The 18542-nt window shown below is 38.2% G+C and overlaps 2 protein-coding genes across 2 annotated transcripts in view; one reads left to right on the plus strand and one right to left on the minus strand.

The window, feature by feature from the left end:
• Positions 1-9756, minus strand: part of GCA (grancalcin) — a 216414-nt gene extending 206658 nt beyond the window's left edge. Inside the window, exon 1 of the mRNA XM_063116488.1 lies at positions 9750-9756. The gene's annotated coding sequence lies outside the window, so the exon portion shown is untranslated. The remainder of the gene's footprint in view (positions 1-9749) is intronic.
• Positions 1-18542, plus strand: part of DPP4 (dipeptidyl peptidase 4) — a 66006-nt gene that overhangs the window by 15970 nt on the left and 31494 nt on the right. Inside the window, exons 4-14 of the mRNA XM_063116478.1 lie at positions 395-486; positions 601-675; positions 4562-4614; positions 4704-4776; positions 5684-5804; positions 8141-8301; positions 11429-11532; positions 12839-12968; positions 13127-13171; positions 15676-15780; positions 15867-15934. Of these exons, the coding sequence (XP_062972548.1) occupies positions 395-486; positions 601-675; positions 4562-4614; positions 4704-4776; positions 5684-5804; positions 8141-8301; positions 11429-11532; positions 12839-12968; positions 13127-13171; positions 15676-15780; positions 15867-15934 (1027 nt within the window). The remainder of the gene's footprint in view (positions 1-394; positions 487-600; positions 676-4561; positions 4615-4703; positions 4777-5683; positions 5805-8140; positions 8302-11428; positions 11533-12838; positions 12969-13126; positions 13172-15675; positions 15781-15866; positions 15935-18542) is intronic.

Below are 18542 nucleotides of genomic sequence, written 5' to 3' on the forward strand. Positions count from 1 at the left end.
ATGTGTTTTCAATATTGTATTTTAAATGTGATTTTAATATTTTATATGTGAACCACTTTGGGGTTTTATTATATTTAGTGATATATAAATATCACAAATAAATACATAAATAACATTTCCACATATCTGGTCAACTCATATCTGGTCAAGTCTCTTTCCCCTGCAACTACAATATCCTGAATTCCACTTGATGAACAACCATTCAGCAAGAATAGCTCCAGCTATCACTTCTATTGTATAGTGAAATGAAAACCAATTTAGAAACTAAGCACTGTTTATGACTTTTGAATTACTAGATGTTATACATATTTACTATACGATGTCAAACAGAATAAATAATTACATGATTTTTGGTGTTTTATTACTGAATGGCTTCCTTTTTTCTTCCCCTTAGGACATCAGTATCTTCACACTAGACAGAATAACATCTTTCTCATCAATGCTGATGATGGAACAGAGTATAAAGTCTTAGAAAATAGCACATTAGTAAGTTCTTATTAATGTTGCATGTATCAGCTCCTCAAGAAAGTTGTAGGTTGAGCATTTTGCTTCCCTTCAGAATGTTTATGTTTTCTAACACCTTTTTTATTATGTTAACAGGAAACTTATAATACCTCTGAGGCAATATTGTCACCTGACCGAAAATATGCTCTTCTGCGATACCGTTATCAGAAGGTACCAATGAGATTCTAATTTTCTCTTCCAGTTATCCACAGAAAAGGTTTAGGTTCTCTAAAATACTAGCATTTTGGTAGACTGGCTTGGAGAAATGCTTTTAGGCTATTGTGCTTTGGACCAAGTTGCACATGAAGCATTGTCCATTATACCACAATGATATTACTTAACTAGACTTGCTTTGGGCTGGTTTCTGACTCATCTTCCTGGCTTTTGAATGACTGGTCCAGGCAGTTTCAAAGCTGTTTAACCTGTTTACCACCTCATCTATAATACAATAGTGCTGTATTTTAGTGCAAAATTTTAAGATAAAGTATTCTGTTACGTTTTGCCTGTTGGGTGACGCTTTGAAGCATTTCTAGACAATGATATTCTTAATTATTGCCAACAAGTCTAGGTAATCAGAATGATCAGAGACACAGCTAGTAGTATTCCGAACCATAAAACTCCAAAAATTGACACCTCTCCCCACATTAGAAACAGCCCTTCTCAATATTATCAGCAAAGCAATTTATTAATAAATTTGGGGGGGGGGGGAACTAAATTATGCAAACACTTGCTTTTTTTTCTAGTTACACATTTTTATCTTGGAAGTAGAGCCCTATAGCAATAAATTGGGCTTTGCATCCAAGTAGACATAGGATTGATATGCTTAATTTTAATTTTTGTATTTTGCAAATATCTGGAGAGATATGGGCAATGCGGACTGTGCTCAGAGCAAAGGGATTATGTGAGGAAAGATCAAGTAGGACTCAGAAGCACCATCCACCTTTTCCAACCATGTGAAACACATGGTTTCAAATACGATTCCACCACTTTTAGGAATATGTATTTTCATAACAGAAAGAACATTTGAATTGTTCAAGATCCTTAAGATTGTGCAAGAATATTATTTTCTTGGCATGGAAACAAGTGGAAAACAACAGGCTTTGATTAAGACTTTGAGTTTATTAATAAATATGATTTCGGCCCTTAAAAAGATGTATGTCACGTTAACTTTTCCAATCAATTATGAACGGAATGCTAACTAGACATGACAATGGAAGATCCATAATTGGATCTTCTTCTGTTTTTAAAAAGTTCACTTTCCTACAAATGGTTGCTAGTAATCAAATTAGAGCTATGGTGCTGACACAAGGGGAAAGTGTTACTATGCTCTGAAGCATTCCAGGTGTCTTATTCTGGCAAGGTGTGGGACCTTGCCTGAGTTGGGATATGGTCAGGAGAGGAGGAATGCTGGCTCAGTGGCAGCTGGAAAGAGAGAATAGTTGGAAACTTGGCCCTGAAGCAAGAGGCCTGAGAAATATCAGACTATGGAAAGAGCACAGGGACAGGAGCAGGCAGAGGAAGCATCAAGGCCTGCTCCAGTTGGACTCTCCCCCTCCCACAGGGCTAACTGACATCTTGACCCTGTGGAGAAGAAGAAAGAGCAAGGGGACAGGAGCAGGCAGAAGAAACATCAGGGCCTGCTCCAGTTTGACGCCACTCCTATACGGGAGCAGGACAATGCCATCAGCCTTGTTGCTGGTCTTAAACTCTCTCTCTCTCTTTCTTTTTCCCACTTCCTTCCCCAACTCCTTTTCCTTGTGTGTCATGTCTTTTTTAGATTGTAAGCCTGAGGTCATGGACTGTCTTCTTTGCTAATGAATTATAAGCCGCTCGGAGAGCCTTTTTTGGCTGAGCAGCAGGGTAAAAATACGATAAATAAATAAATAATAAATTCTCCCAATAATAGGTTGGCAGTAAAACAGCTAAGAAAGACACTTGAAGGAAATAAATGATGGAAGCTTTCCAGCCATAAGCTTAGCAGTAGGACTACCTGTGTCAAACATCTGATGACTTCCCAGTCAAGCTAAAGAAAGGATTGGGCATGGGGTGCAGAGGGTTGTGGAGAAAGAACGCAAATTCCAGGGACTGGTGTTTTTGTTTTTAAAAAATTAAAGTATTTTAAGCTGCTTTTTAGATTGTTACCCTCCCACAATGACATTGTGAAAAATTGAGAGAGAAGGTACAAGTCATAGGTGAGCACATCAGAACAGGATGTGTCAAAATTACCTTATGAAGCTATTCTGCCAACGTAAGAAATCAGTCAAATTCCACTTTGAAGAGAAAGATCATCATGGCTCACCAAAATGCCAGAGTTGAAGGAGCAAGGTGTAGGTCTATTGGAAGGGAGTTCCAAAAATTTAGGCCACCACTGAGAAGGTGGTCCAAATCTTACTTATCTGAATAGTAGACACTTGAGAAACACCCTAAGGTAGATCTTAGCATATGGGCAGTCCTTCAGAAAATCTGGTCCCCTCAGACTGAAGGACATTGCTTATCTACATTTCCGGCTCTCTGCTACCATCCATCTGCCCCCTTGGAGCCTGTAATCCATTCTGCATAACAATTATTTAGTCTTAGCAAAGGGAAATCTGGACAGATTGCCACAGGGCTTGATTATATTCCATCATGAAAGTTCTTTATGTTAGAAGTATTAGAGAGAATAGGTTTCTGAAGTCCCATATTTCTTGCTACGTTAAAATCTGCATATGTCATAGTGAATTGTTATTTCCGGATTGTTGTTCTAGATAATATGCTACCCTAAGGGAGGGGCCATAAATCTACAAGGGTTTAAATATTATGGTGAAGGAGAAAGTCTACTTGGTGGTCATGAACCTGCAGGCTTAATCAGTCTCTGCCTCCCCCAAATGATTTAATTGAATATGCATAATAATTTAAACATGTTTTTACTTGTATGAAATGCCCATCATCATGTAAGCACCTGTTTTCCAGTAGAACAGCCTTCCCCAACTTTGCACCCTCGAGATGTGTTGGACTACAACTCCCAGAATGCCCCAGCCAGCTGGGAGTTGTAGTCCCACACATCTGGCAGGCACCAGGTTGAGGAAGGCTGCACTACACTAGTGAAATCTAGAGAGGATACTTTAAAGACAAGACTTCATTTTCCTTGTGGAGGCATGGTTGTGTCAGCAGAGATGGCCAACAGGCACTCCATGCAACAAAGCCATTTTATCTGGGCATCCCTATCAAATGTTAATCAAGGTGTGGTAAAAACTTTGCGAGTAGTTTCACTCAGAAGGAAAATATTTGTTTACTTTGAGTGTGAAAGGTAATCCACACATACACTAGCCTCAACTGTAGTTTATGTTATATGAATGAACCTTGGGAGCTTGTGCACCCGCCCCCTCCTTTCCTTTCCCCTGGAACAGCCCATGAGGAGGAAATCATTTTTAACTATCTGGTGTTAAACTCATAAAATAGTGGTTACTCTTAACTGTTTAGGACAGGAGTTGGCAACTTGTGGCCCTCCAAATGATGTTGGACTGCAACTCCATCAGCCCTAGCCAGCAGAGCCAATGGTGAGGTATGATGGGTGTTGTAGTTCAAAACATCTCGAGCACACTAGGTTGGGGAAGGCTACTATTGTTTGTAGTAACCACAGTGTAGGGTTCAGATGTCATGCTAAATGCAGTTACGTAAAAACAGAAGTCAAATCTTTTGATCTCATTGTTCCCATGCCAAGGGCATGGGGACCGCATGAGCCTAAGGCTTGTTGATGTCATTTTAAATCATGGTGTGATTTTATGTCCAAACTTGACTAGTCTGTTTGGGTTTTGTATGGCCATGGCCACGGCCACGCACATGTTCCCATGACGTTACAGTAGCCGTCCACAACCTAGCACCCTTCATGTGTTTTAGACCAAGTCCCATCAGCTTCAGCCAGTATGGCCAATGGTCAGTAATGCCTTCTAGATGTTTGTAGTCCAAAACATGTGGAGGGCACCAGGTTGGGGAAGGGTGCCTTAAAAAAATACCAGCTTGATGTATCCATATAGCTCATCTTGGTGTTTTACTTTATATGCAAACATTTCTCTTTCAGGTGTGGAGACATTCGTACAATGCGTCATACCACATGTATGATCTGGATAATAGGTCAGTAGCTCTACTGTCTTATCAAAGTGTCATAATTACAATATGCGTCATTTTATGTTGACTTTTTTCTTTCTGTTTTTTCTCTCTAGGACCTTAGTAACTGAAAACCAACTTCCTAAGGATATCCAATACATATCCTGGTCACCTGTTGGTCATAAACTGGTTAGTGAAAGTCATGCAGTCCAATCCATACCATCATTCTTTCTGATACCTTTATTGGGTCTTCCCATGCTCAAGCTTATATAGCTAATACTGGACCGTCCTCGCAAGGAGAGAGGTAGCAGCAGACTTGGGCTAACTGTGAGGTTTGCAGATACTAAAAAAATTCTTTAGGAAATAAACCCTAAGGGGGTGCATACAAAACACCTCCATTGAGGATCCAATGGCATGGAATATTGACAAGGGGCAAAAGCTGACAACCCAGTGAGAGGTGGAATGTAATATATCTAAAACCCTATACAGAAACATTCCACATAACAGTATTTTGTTGCAGGACCTTATTCGTATTGAAGTTAATAGAAATATTCCCATTGATTGCAGGGTATCACCGATGTACCTTTATATGTTTTCAGAGATATTTTAAAATTATATTTCAGGTCCTAGTTCATACCTAACCCTTTATGTCCCAAGATATATGCTATGTACATGTTATTATGCTTTTTATTATTTTTCACATGTTTAGTCAGTAGAACATCTTTTAAGAGTTGATGAAAATGATTTAGCCACCCCTTCCTGTTCCTCTCCAAATGGGTTATCATAGCTGATAGTGCCTGTTGATTGTTCAGCAGAAGTAGATAGTGGTGAGTTAAAAGAACCTTGAATGTAGTAGTCAGCACAGAGAAAATCTCCAGTTTGTTGTTGATGTGTCAAATGAAAGAAAAAGCCATTTGGTTGATATAAATTAGCCTTCCCGAACCTATTGCCTTCAACGTGTCTTGGGACTACAACTTCCATCATTTCCCATCAGCATGGTTGTGCAGATTGGTTGGTGCAGTTTGGATACAAATATAAAGGTCTACAAAATTAGCATTACGTGATAGTAAGTATTTTAATATTTTGTTTATTGCAGGCTTATGTTTGGCATAACAACGTTTATGTGAAAGTAACACCTAATAGCCCCAGTGTACAGATCACCAACAATGGAGAAGAAAACAAAATTTTTAATGGATTAGCAGATTGGGTCTATGAAGGTGAGTGTCATAGAAAAATAAACAGTATTCCCACCTAATATGGAATCCTTATAGTAATTTTAATAGATAGTGGCTGCACTCAGATGCAATTTTGGTTTGGCCTAATGAAAATGAACTCTGGTGAGCCTCAGCTTCACACACTATCTCCACTCCTTTCCTCCCTCCTACATACATAAGGGAAAAGATTAGAAGCTTTTGTTTCCAATTTGTGGCAAACTATGCTTTATAATAAACTAAGATCCCAAACCACAATTTGAACCTTGTTTGGTATCTTGGATTTATTGCAGGTGTCAGGCTTGGATGAAACAGAAAAATATGTTTTCTCTCAGATTAGAAGTGTAAGTTTCTAATCAATTCACCACACACATGAAAGAGGTACGGAGGGGTGCATACAAGCCCAAAGCTTGACATCATCTATTCACAATCCTCCAAACCATAATTTGAAGATTCATTTGAAATGAAACTATATCTTTTATTTTGCACAATGACTGTATGTAATCCACTGGTTCTAATGCATTCACCAAGTTATATCTTGACTGGAATTCCTTCCTTGCTATTGCCAGTAAGGCAAATGTACCCTGCATGATTGAAAATGGGAAATCTCCATGTAGACTTATTTCCCTTCATATAAAAGAGTGATATGTCCCTCCCATATGCAAGTCCTAGGGATACAACCAGTGTTTGTGGCCTTAAAAAGACATAATTATATGAGGCCACCTCAGATAATACAGTAGAATATCCAGACAGAATATCCAGTAGAATATCCAGACCGAATATCCAGTAGACTATCCAGACCGACTCTGGCCCGCTTGCATTGGCTGCCTGTATGTTTCCGAGTCCGATTCAAGGTGATGGTTTTAACCTATAAAGCCTTACACAGCTTCAGACAACAATACCTGACAGAATGCCTCTTCTGACATGAACCTACCCATACACTATGTTCAACATCTAAGGCCCTCCTCTGGGTGCCTACTCCGAGGGAAACTCGGAGGACGGCAACAAGGGAGAGGGCCTTTTCTGTGGTGGTCCACAAATTATGGAACTATCTCCCGGATGAGGCCCGCCTTGTGCCAACATTGTTATCTTTTTGGCTTCAGGTTAAGACTTTCCTTTTCTCCCAGGTGTTCAATAGCATATGCTGAGTTTTAACTAACTCCAATAGCTTTGGCCTGGCTGAGTGTTTAAAATTTGTTTTAAATGTTAACCTTTTTATGTTTTTAAATTTTGTATATTGATTTTTTATGTTCAGTCTTTTTAATTTAATCTTTGTAAATCACCCAGAAAGCTTCGGCTATGGGGCAGTATATAAATGTTATAAAATAAATAAATAAATGTGAATTATAGTTACACAAATATTCTTACTTCTGCGTGTTCATCTTTTGGACATAAAATATTCAGTGAAAATCTGATGTGCCTGTTTACTTGTATTGACAAATGCTGAATCAGGTGAATGCTGAGTACAGTTGCTTAGCATAATTGTAAACAATAATAATGTATTATCTCTCAGGCCCAAGCTACATATATAGTAGTGGATATGAGTATTTAAAATGTGGGTTTGTCCCAGTCAAATGTGAAGTGTAGGATGTCTGATTTAAAGAGCAAAGGGAGTATATAGGAAGGGGATGCTAAATCTGCCTCTGGCCCTGGCTTACCTCTCCGCACTGAGTTCCATGATGCCATTTTCTCATAGCTCATTCCTAAAATGAATGTAATTGAAAAAGAAAAGTGTTGGGGAAGGGGAGGAGACCACGGGAAGGTGGCAAGTGCAAGATAGAGGGAGGGTCCAACATCTCTTACCTGCCCACCCCTTTAACTTTTAAAATGGGGCTGTTCCAGCTTTCTCATGTAATTTGGGCCTTGCTGAATAGTGTGTGTGTGCGCCTATCTATCTATCTATCTATCTATCTATCTATCTATCTATCCATCCATCCATCCATCCATCCATCCATCCCATTTATGTATTAAAATGCCTGGCTTACTTTTTATAGTTGGGACTCTAATATTGGTTTCTTTCCATTTGACTCTGTCTTGTTAGGGGGGATTAATTTGGAGATTTTATAAACTACAAAAGAAACAATTGGTCATAATGTCAAAATCCATGGTAAATTAAGACTGCTATAATTTGCATTCATTATTGAAGCCAGATTTTGTAGCATCATATTTCCCTAAAAAGGTGTTTTTGAGATTTCAGCTATTGTATTGGTTGCAAGTAATCTGAATGGTAGTAGCTATGCTTCCATGTGAAATTATATAGAGATTAATAAGAACAATGTTTCAAAAGTAGAAGCCAATTTAGCAACTATTGCTTCAAAAGAACACATTTGCATCTCTTTCAGAGGAAATGTTTGGCACCCATTCTGCTCTGTGGTGGTCTCCAAATGGCAGGTTTTTAGCATATGCAGAGACTAACGATACCGAAGTTCCAGTTATTGAGTATTCATTTTATTCGGATGATGTGCTGCAATATCCAAGGACCATTAGAATCCCATATCCTAAGGTCTGTGTTATTTATTAAACATAGTTGCTGAGCACTTTGATTAGAATATAGTCACATTTAATCAGTTGCTGCTAACGAAAATATTGTCTGTGTCTCCTCAACAGCTTGCTGTGATTACTGTGACTTAAGTCAATAGCATCTGGCAGCATTGAAATATTCTATTATCTCTAGGGAAACAGGAAATAAGTGTAATGTTTAAGACTTTCGGATTTTTAAGTTTCTGAAATGGTTTATTGAAATGCATTTGGATGATCATTGGAAGAAGGAAAACATCCTCTTTCCCATAGGATTTCTATGGCAGGCATCCCTCTTACTTAAAGAGCTGAGGAATGTTAGACAGCACTGTGGTATATGAATTACAAACCAAGCATATTTATGTCCAGGAAGAAGCTCATAACTTACATCATGTTCCTCTGTACAGTATTCAGGATTGCATGACTGAGAGTGTTTGACATAACTGCAAGTTCTTTCTGAGCTTCAGATAATCCAGTGAAATTAACCTTTGCAGAACCAAACTACATGCTACTTGATATGCATATTTTCATTTGAGCCCTCCTTCTTTTTCTTATGGTCCAGATGAAAATCACTTCTCACTCCTAAAGCTGCTGCTTGCCCTGAGAGGAAAATATTATTTATTATTTAATAGATTTATATACTATTTACCATACTTTTTTTTTAAAAAAACCCTCTAAGGTGGTTTACAAAGAAAAGACCATTAAAATACAACAATTTTAATTAATATAAAATGCATTAATTGCTATTGGCACCAGGGGCAATTTCCTTCACAAGCCAAATAACAGTTTGAGGGAGCTTTAGTTGGACTACAACAAAGAATCGAGTCGAACCCCCTGCTCAATGCAGGAATCCGCCCTAAAGCCTACCTGACAGATGGTTGTCCAGCTACCTCTTGAATGCCTCTAGTGTGGGAGAGCCCACAACCTCCCTAGGTAACTGGTTCCATTGTTGTACTGCTCTAACAGTCAGGAAGTTTTTCCTGATGTTCAGCCGGAATCTGGCTTCCTGTAACTTGAGCCCATTATTCCGTGTCCTGCACTCTGGGATGATTGAGAAGAGATCCTGGTCCTCCTGTGTGTGACAACCTTTTAAGTAGTTGAAGAGTGCTATCATGTCTCCCCTCAATCTTCTCTTCTCCAGGCTAAACATGCCCAGTTGTTTCAGTCTCTCTTCACGGGGCTTTGTTTCCAGACCCCTAATCATCCTCATTGCCCTCCTCTGAACATGCTCCAGGATCTCTTCTCAATCATCCCAGAGTGCAGGACACAGAATAATGGGCTCAAGTTACAGGAAGCCAAATTCCGGCTGGACATCTGGAAAAACTTCCTGACTGTTAGAGCAGTACGACAATGGAACCAGTTACCTAGGAAGGTGGGGAAGGGAAGTTTAAATTTGTTCCACCAATGCTGCAATACCAATCTGGATTGGCTTAATGGGGGAGGGGGAAGAGGGGATGCAAAACAAAACACAGATGCAAATGTAAACATGCATTAATGTGTAGCCCACAGGAATGCACTTTCAAGTCGTGTTTTTTTTAGAGAAGAAAATTTAATGCTAGGCTGAACAGAAAAATCTGGGGATAAAGACCTACCTCCTTCTGTTATGTTTGTATAGAGCAAAGTTGTGATGTTACTCAAGTTATGAGCCTCTTCCTGGACATAAATATGATTGGTTTGTAATTCAGATTATTTGTAATTAAGGATATTAACATTCTTAATAAAAACCTTGCCCTTCTGGACTGTGCATTTACTTGTGCAAGTTCCTTGCCTTGAAATTCTGTTTCTGTCTCTCCCAGCCAAAACAGCCATGAATTAACTGTAGGAATGCAATTCACAGGCATGTTTTGTATGTAAATAGCAGCCACAGGAAACCAGGGGTTGTTAGAAAGGGAATTTAATTCTCTCCCTGCTCCAATTCCCAATTCTAATATCCATATAGTGGATAGCACATTAATGTTTTTTGTTAGTTCAATATCATCATCATCATCCTTGTCCTACATCTCCACTGGAACTACTAGGCATATTTGCTTATGATAGATGTAGGCTATGGCTGGAATTTCTGCGGACAAATGTTGATGGTGTTATGTGTGCGTATACTAGAGAAAGTTGAAGTAAACACAACTACAGCTTTTCTTTTTTCTCCTCCATGAAATTTTTATTTTATTTTGAAATAAAGTTTAAAAATTAAGGAAATGAATGAAGACATATATAATAATATAACAAAATCATTAAAGAAATAAAAAGAACTCACTAATTGTAAGCCTATGTGGCAGGGTCTTGCTATTTACTGTGTAATCTGTACAGCACCATGTACATTGATGGTGCTATATAAATAAATAATAATAATAATAATTAGAATACTTAGTTTATCACCAATGTGCTTGTGGAACAGCTAGAGTAAAATGACCTAAGTGGAAGTTCACTATCTAATGAAATCATGAAAATGGAAATTATCTAGCGAATATAAGGTGTGTGTGTTTAAGAGAGAGAGAGAGTCAGAAAACATATAGGACCTATTCAGAAGACACCTTAAACCATGGCTTTAACCACAGTGAATAAGGCTTTTTGCTTTATTAACCATAGTTAAAGCCATAGTTTAAGGTGCCTTCTGAACACAGCCTGGCTTTCTGGCTTAACGACCGTGGTTAAAGCCATGGTTTAAAGTGTCTGTCAGTCTTTCTATCTCTGTCTTATTCACCTAGACATATTTTCCCTTTCCCCATTGAGGGGGGAAAAGAGAAAACAGTGAAACAAAGCAACAGAATAGTCTCTTGGATTTCAAGCTGTTTGGCATTTTCGTTTTGTGATAGCTGATTCTGTTGGTGGAATGTTCATTGATTCCAGAAGTCAAGTCCTAGAAATGTGTGTGATTTGGCAAAGTATAATATTTATTAATGGATAATGTTAAGTGCTGGCTTTGCAAATTATTGCCAAGGGGCCTGTATGTTTCTTTTATATTTCGCACAGTCTATCGTTGATGATACATATTTTTCTTTCTTATATTTCATGTTGAGTTTCAAAGAACCATTACTTGAAGTTTATTGTGCTTTAATAATGATCACTGCCACTCGTACAGGCTTTATCATGATATCAAATGTCTTAATTTTCTCCAGGCAGGTGCTGCAAATCCAACTATAAAGCTATTTGTTGTGAATACCCAATCTTTTACCAAAGTCACTCCCACTGAAATTCTTGCACCATCTAATATAACATCATCGTAAGTCCAAATATTGTAATAAGTTTTGCTTTTGATAAAGTTAAATGCTGTCAAGAGTAATAAGTAGCGAGTTGATTTATTGAAACATAACAAGACTTCACTTTTCAGTGTGTGTTAAAATGGAATTATGCTTCATATATGTATTCATTAATACTATAGCAAGGCTGCAATTATGTTTCATGTATTTATTAATACTATAGCAAATACACACATATTATGATCCTATAATTTCTTATAATGGTGCCATAATTTTGTCACAAGAATTTCCCCATAAATAGTGATTTACTGTAACAGGAATTTCAGCATATATATTTCAACAAGTGGAAATAAATCTTAATCTGCACTCAAGATTTTCTAGGGCTGCATTTCACAAAACACTTAAACTAGCATTTACACGTGCAAGAAGGAAAATGCAATGTTTTTTAGCATCCTTTGCTTTAATCATGTGCATGTTTATTAACTCTTAACAGACTGCATGAAACATTTGAGAATTCGCACTGTGATAGAGATATATGAAGAGTTGGCACTTGATTTTCATAACCCTTTGTCGGTTATAACTTTAATGTTGTTAAACAGGTGGGGGAGCAGGGATAACAAGGCATGAGAGAATTTTTGCACCATTGGTATTGGGTTGTATGAATTATCCTACCTCTGCTAACCCTGCATTTGTCCTCATCTGGAGTACCGATGGATGGTGTGTGCTAGTTACAGACCAGCAAGTGAGATTTGTGGAGATCAGATATGTTGAATACAAATTACTCATTTTATACAGGCAAATTCTGTAAATACCTAAGTATTAATGCGGTCTCCCTGTTGCAAACTTGATTTGGCACATTGCAGTGCACAATTGGTGTACATCTGGGTTCCTTCATTCATTTTGAGTGTAGTAGGCAGCTCTTCACACGCAAAGCTGCCCCTCTCCTTGGAAAGAATGGGGAATCGCTTGCAAGCAGGTGTGCTCTCTTAGTGTTCTAGGACCCCTGTAACTGAGTATTATTCTTTATCATGATCGGGGGTGGGGGGCTGCTGAAACTACAAGCTGGTTTTAATCTAGGAAGTGGCTTGCATTTTCTGCCAGAAGTTTGACTACAGTGAAAAAAAAATCTTATAAATGTGATCAAGATCTGTAGTTCCTTACTTTATGAAGTTCGTCATGTCACAGCATTAAATCAATGTAGCAGATATTGCAACTGCTATAGCACCTTGAATGTTCAGTGAAATATAAATGATAACTACCAGGTTTTGGAATTCAAATGTTTGTGCTTATGTTGTACATAGATCCCTAGCACCCTCTTTTTCTTTTCAGGGATCACTACCTGAGTGTTGTAACATGGGTGACCGATGAGAGAATCTGTTTGCAGTGGCTCAGAAGGATACAAAATTTTACAGTCCTCACAATCTGTGACTACTCTAACCCAATTTGGCAATGCCCAGAGGTATTAAAAGGATTGTCAAGCTTAACTAGGAATCCATTGACAAAAAATAATAATTGCATTGTCCTGGGGAGGGGACAAAGCAGAACTGATTGGAAGAAGTCCACTATAACTATGGGGATCTCTCTCTCTCTCTCTCTCTCTCTCTCTCCCCCTTTCAGGAAAAACAGCTTATTCAAGAAAGTAAAACTGGTTGGATTGGAAGAGTAAGTATTGTGCATTTATTTATAAAGCACTTTTCTAGACCAACTCCACAGCAGTCATGTGTAACATTAGCCTCATGGGCACTCTTTCTATTGCAAATTGGGAAGAGGTCTTTTGCAATGGGGGAAAGATATACTTGATTGTTCCCTGCTAGCGGCTTTCTACAGCTTTTTCAGCTGCTCCCCCACCTCTTTAACAACATTAAAGTTCTAACTGCCAAAGGGTTATGAAAATCAGGTGGCAACTCTTCATTTATTATGTAAACATGGCTCCAGAACTCTGGCAGAGTTAAAAGCAGAGGTGTGTGTGTGTGTGTGTGTGGAGGGGGGTGGGATGCATGTGTATGTACACATTTATTTTTTGGTAAGTCTCATTGAACTTATTAGGTCTTTTGAGTAGACATTGTTTAAGCTTCCTTTACTAAATATTTGATCATCTATCTTCTGTGAGATTAGGTAAATCTATAGTGACCTGGTTCACATGTAATACTAACCTGTAATTTATTGCCCTACCAGAGTTTGTCTGTCAGATGACTGAACAAACAGTTTGTTTTCCTCAATCTCTGCATTGTTTCTTTCCCTCCTCCTTTGTTCGTTCCCGTCCTGTATCCCAAAGGCCTTTGTTGCATTGTAGGACTGGCATGCAGTGTGGTTGTTAGTTTGTTTTACCACTCTTGCCTGCTGCCTTTGTAGTCTGGCAAAACAACCCATGAACACCCACAGTTCTAGGTTCACACATAATGACAACCCATAGTTGAACAACCTAAAGTTCGCAAACCAACAACAAACCATGGGTTCTCTTCCTGGGTTGTTAGCACAGCTGAGTTCGCACATGGTAACAACCTGGAATTCAACAACCTGTGAGTTAAGTAAACAATGGGGTTAGTGTTATGTGCAAAGCAGGTCAGTGAGAAACGCATTCAAAATAATTAAGACCACAAAACTTTCCCAGTGGCCTGGTTCATATGTGACAAACTAGACTCTGGGGCAGTTTACATGACATGAGCACCCATTGTGGGTTAATTCAACTGTACTCTGGGTTGCCATTACTTGCAAACCAGATCAATATGTCACTCTTCTAATAAGAGTTATAATCAAGTTACCACTTTTGTGGTGCTTACTGTCCAGTTTCTCTTTCTGGAAAAAATGAGACAATTGCATGGCAAGATGTCAAATGGATGAGATACCTTTCCCCCTTTCCTTTACAAGCTGTGTCTTTTTACATTCTGCCCCCACCTCCCCAAAGAGAGCTTTCGAGTGTGAAAAAGGAAGCAGCAGGGATAAAAAAAATCTACAAAGATGGGAGATAATCCCACCTGCTGTCAAATTTGATCAGGAAGTGAAGACCTTACAGCTAACACATTTTAGTTCTTCACCATAAAGTCTCAGTAAAGCAGACTGCATATTTTATGAACAGTTATGCAAAAGGATAGTGAAAAAATGGAGTGTGAGTAAACTATAAACTAGCAAGAGGGTGAAAATTTATTCTTCTTTTTTCATTTTCGGGATGTACTCTGTTACAGTCTCATCAATAAACTACAGCTACATATGATTATTCTGTAGCACAGGTGTTGGGAACCATTTTTTAAATAAAAGTTTGTTGACTCATAGCAAAAATCAGTTGGGGCCAGAACCGATAGAGGGCAGGATCAGAGCCAACAGGTAAAGCCAACATTGTTACAAGTATCTGTAGAAGATCTTACATATATATTGTCAGTTAGAAGACAAAGAGAAATGAAAGGGGATTTTAAAGAGATGTGCTTCTGATTATAAGAATCAATTAAATTTGTCCTAATAGGACTTCCTTACCTCTGTTCCTCCTGCTTCATACACTTTTCTGCAGACCATTTTGTAAGCCACCAAAGCTGAACTTCTTGGATTTCAGCTGTTTTATTCCTGCTGTTGCTAAACAGCTGCAAAATTGCTGATCAGTGCTCAACCAAATCATCTGGTTTCTCTAGGGGTGTGTGTGTGTGGTTAGATAAGGGTTTCATCATGAAACAGTTTGCACATGCATCCAACAATGCGGTAACCCGCAGAGGCTTCTGGACCATCAAATAAATATAACCACAGAGCTGGTAACAAATGGTTCAATGGCCTGTTGAAAGGCAATACTACCCTATTCCAGTTCAGCCTATATTACACCTATAGTGCAAAGTCCCTGCAAGCCGATAAATATTCTCTGGGTAGCCTCATTATGAAGTACCTTGGAAAAATCACTATCAGAATAATTTGAGAAACAAAAGTAAAATTGTGTATATCTATAATAAACTTAATTTTTGTCTCATTTTTGTTCTGTTTGTTCTTTAAAATAATAGCAATATTATGCCCCTTGATGAATAAAACTAGATTCCCCCCCAACCTGAGTTACAAAGGTATTGCGGTGGCTGTATTTTCCTGAGATTCTAGATATAAGTATCATCAGCCTGTGAAGCTGAATATTGAAAGCATTGGCAAAACTTATAGTGACCGTTATCTTCTATCAACATGTCGGTTTTGTTTTTCAGTTTCAGCCTTCAGAGCCTTATTTTGCATCTGACAATATTACCTACTACAAAATCATCAGTGACAAAAATGGATATAAGCACATCCATTACATTAACAGTGCACAAGTAAGTCAAATATACATTGCAGATTTTTGTTCTTGTATCATGGAGATACTTACTCACCTTTTATCTGCCCTTACTTTATATTTTAGGAGATGACACCTATTACAAGTGGGAAATGGGAGGTAATCAACATTGCTGCTGTAACAAATGACTATCTGTGAGTATCTTAGTCTATTGGCGTATGGAAGGCTGCCATAGCAATCCATCACAATTGGTTAGTTGTTTCTTCATTTAGAAGAAGAAACTGCTTTGCCTCTGGTTTTAAAACTCGGGATTTCTTATTTATTTATTTATTTATTTATTTGTTAGATTTATATATTGCCCAACTGACAAATGATCTGCAGGTGGTTTACAGCCATAAAAACACAAAGCAACAATAAAATAACCAAAACAACAATAATACAACAAATGAAAATATAAAAATATTATTAAAAATATTAAAGAGCCAGCAGTAAAACAAATAATATAAAAACCAAAAATTATGGATTCAATGCCTGCCAGAAGAGGGAGGTCTTAGCTTGATGTCTAAATGTATATAATGAATATGGCAAGTGGTTCTCCTTGGGAAAGCCCTTCTACAGATGTTGGGGCATTTCATGGTAATCACTTGCCACGCAATTATGGGCAGCAGCATCTAGAGAAAAGTCTCTGAAGATGAGATGAGCAATTGCACAGAAACTTATAGGAGAAGGCATGTGACTGGTCCTGAGCCATTTAAGACTTTAAAAATTAGTACTAGTACTTGGAATCAGTCCCAGGAACTGACTGGCTATCAGTGCAGTTAATACAGTACTGATATGTTCAAAATGAACAGCTCCAGTAAGCAGCCTCACTGATCTGTTCTGCAATAATGGACGTTTCTGAACTGTCTTCAAAGGTAGCCGCATGTACATTGCATTGCTGTAATCCAGACAGGAAGTTACTAGTGCATCGATAATTGTAGCAAGGCCATCTCCATCCAGATATGATCATGACTAATAGATTGGCCAAAGCTCATAAAAGGCACTTTGTGCAACAAAGGCCACATGGGCCTCAAGTGACAGAGCACATCCAGATTAGGAACCTGCTCCTTCTGGGTGAATGCAACCCCATTTAGAGCAGCTTAAATGACACTTAACGGAATAGATGACCTACCTACTACCAGAACCTTCATCTTCTTGGATTGAATCTCCGTTTATTTGCCCTCTTCCAGCCCTTTACTGAGTCCAAGCACTGACTGGTTCACTGCCTCACCTGCATTTGATGAAAACCAGAGACAGAACCAAGTGTCATCTGCAATGACACCTCACTCCATGCCTTTGGAAAATCTCTCCCAGTGGTTTCTATATATATTAAAACAACAACAACATAGGGGACAAGATAGAGCCCTGAGGGACAGCACACTGGAGTCTCTTTGAGGCAGAACAACTGTCCCCCAGCACCACGTTGTGGAGTCAGTCATAACTAAGTAATTAAGCCTTTGGAAATGCACTTTAAACTTTTAGAATGGGGCAGAATTCCTCACAAAACAGGAAACCACCAAATGATCAGTGGTTGGGGGAAAGAGAGTGGGGCCAGGGGAAGGGGGCATGGCCATTTGGGAAACCCTGGCCACCTTCTAGCCCTTCGCTTCTTCTGGAGAGCCAAACCACCGTCTGCTTTAGGTCTACCATCCCTCAAGGAAGCGTTGATCACTTCCTAGACCCAGGTCCTCAGGACAGATCTACTGGCTGTAATCAGCCATGATGGGCAGGTATTAAGAGTACAGGTAGTTGGATGGACAGATTCAAGCACTCTGTTCACATGGTCAGACCTCAATAACTGAAACTCATTCCATAGAACTGAACAAGATGGTGCATTGGACGCCTCTACCATGTGGTTTGCATTGGCAGTGGTGTTCAAGTCGTGACAGATCTGAGCTATCATATCCTCAAAGTGCACTGCACACTGATCATAGCCCGCCATTGATCTTAAACAAGTAGTTGATCTTCAATTGTACAATACTGCTTAGACATATGCTACATTTTCTTTTGATAGGAGATCTATAAAGAGATGTGTCAAGACAGTTGAATGAAAACTCTTGATGGAGATGTATTTATTTATTAAACATCTCATAAATTTTCTAGGCATTGCACAGTTTATTTATTTATTTATTAGATTTATATACTGCCCCATAGCCGAAGCTCTCTGCGCGGTTTACAAAAGTTTAAAAAAAACAGTGGACATTAAAAGTATACAGTTTGATGATGTTAATAATAATAATTCAAAGACACAATAGATAAATTAGTGAAATGTGTTCAGTGATATGTATTTGAAATTATTAATTAATTAGTGCAGGGTTTTTGGGTTTGCTTGCAACATTCTTTCTGAGTTTTGGTACAACCCCTTCTTTTCTGGTGCCATTATGTTAACCATGGTAAATAATAACCTTTTAAATTGTAAATTTTCCAATTCAGTTAGTCATATAGTATTGTTATGGATGGTTATGGTATAGTGTTATATTATTATTATTATTATTATTATTATTATTATTATTATTATTATTATTTATTTATTTATTTATTTATTTATTTATTTATATAGCACCATCAATGTACATGGTGCTGTACAGAGTAAAACAGTAAATAGCAAGGCCCTGCCTCATAGGCTTACAATAGTATTGTTATGGATGGTTATGGTATAGTGTTATAGTATTGTTATGGTATGCTACCTATGCTAGTTGATTTTATACCCTTCCTTTAAATTTCCTTGTGTGTTTGAATAATTTTACTTTTTGTATGTCACCT

This window comes from Elgaria multicarinata, chromosome 2 (genome assembly GCF_023053635.1).
Source record: "Elgaria multicarinata webbii isolate HBS135686 ecotype San Diego chromosome 2, rElgMul1.1.pri, whole genome shotgun sequence".
NCBI lineage: Eukaryota > Metazoa > Chordata > Lepidosauria > Squamata > Anguidae > Elgaria > Elgaria multicarinata.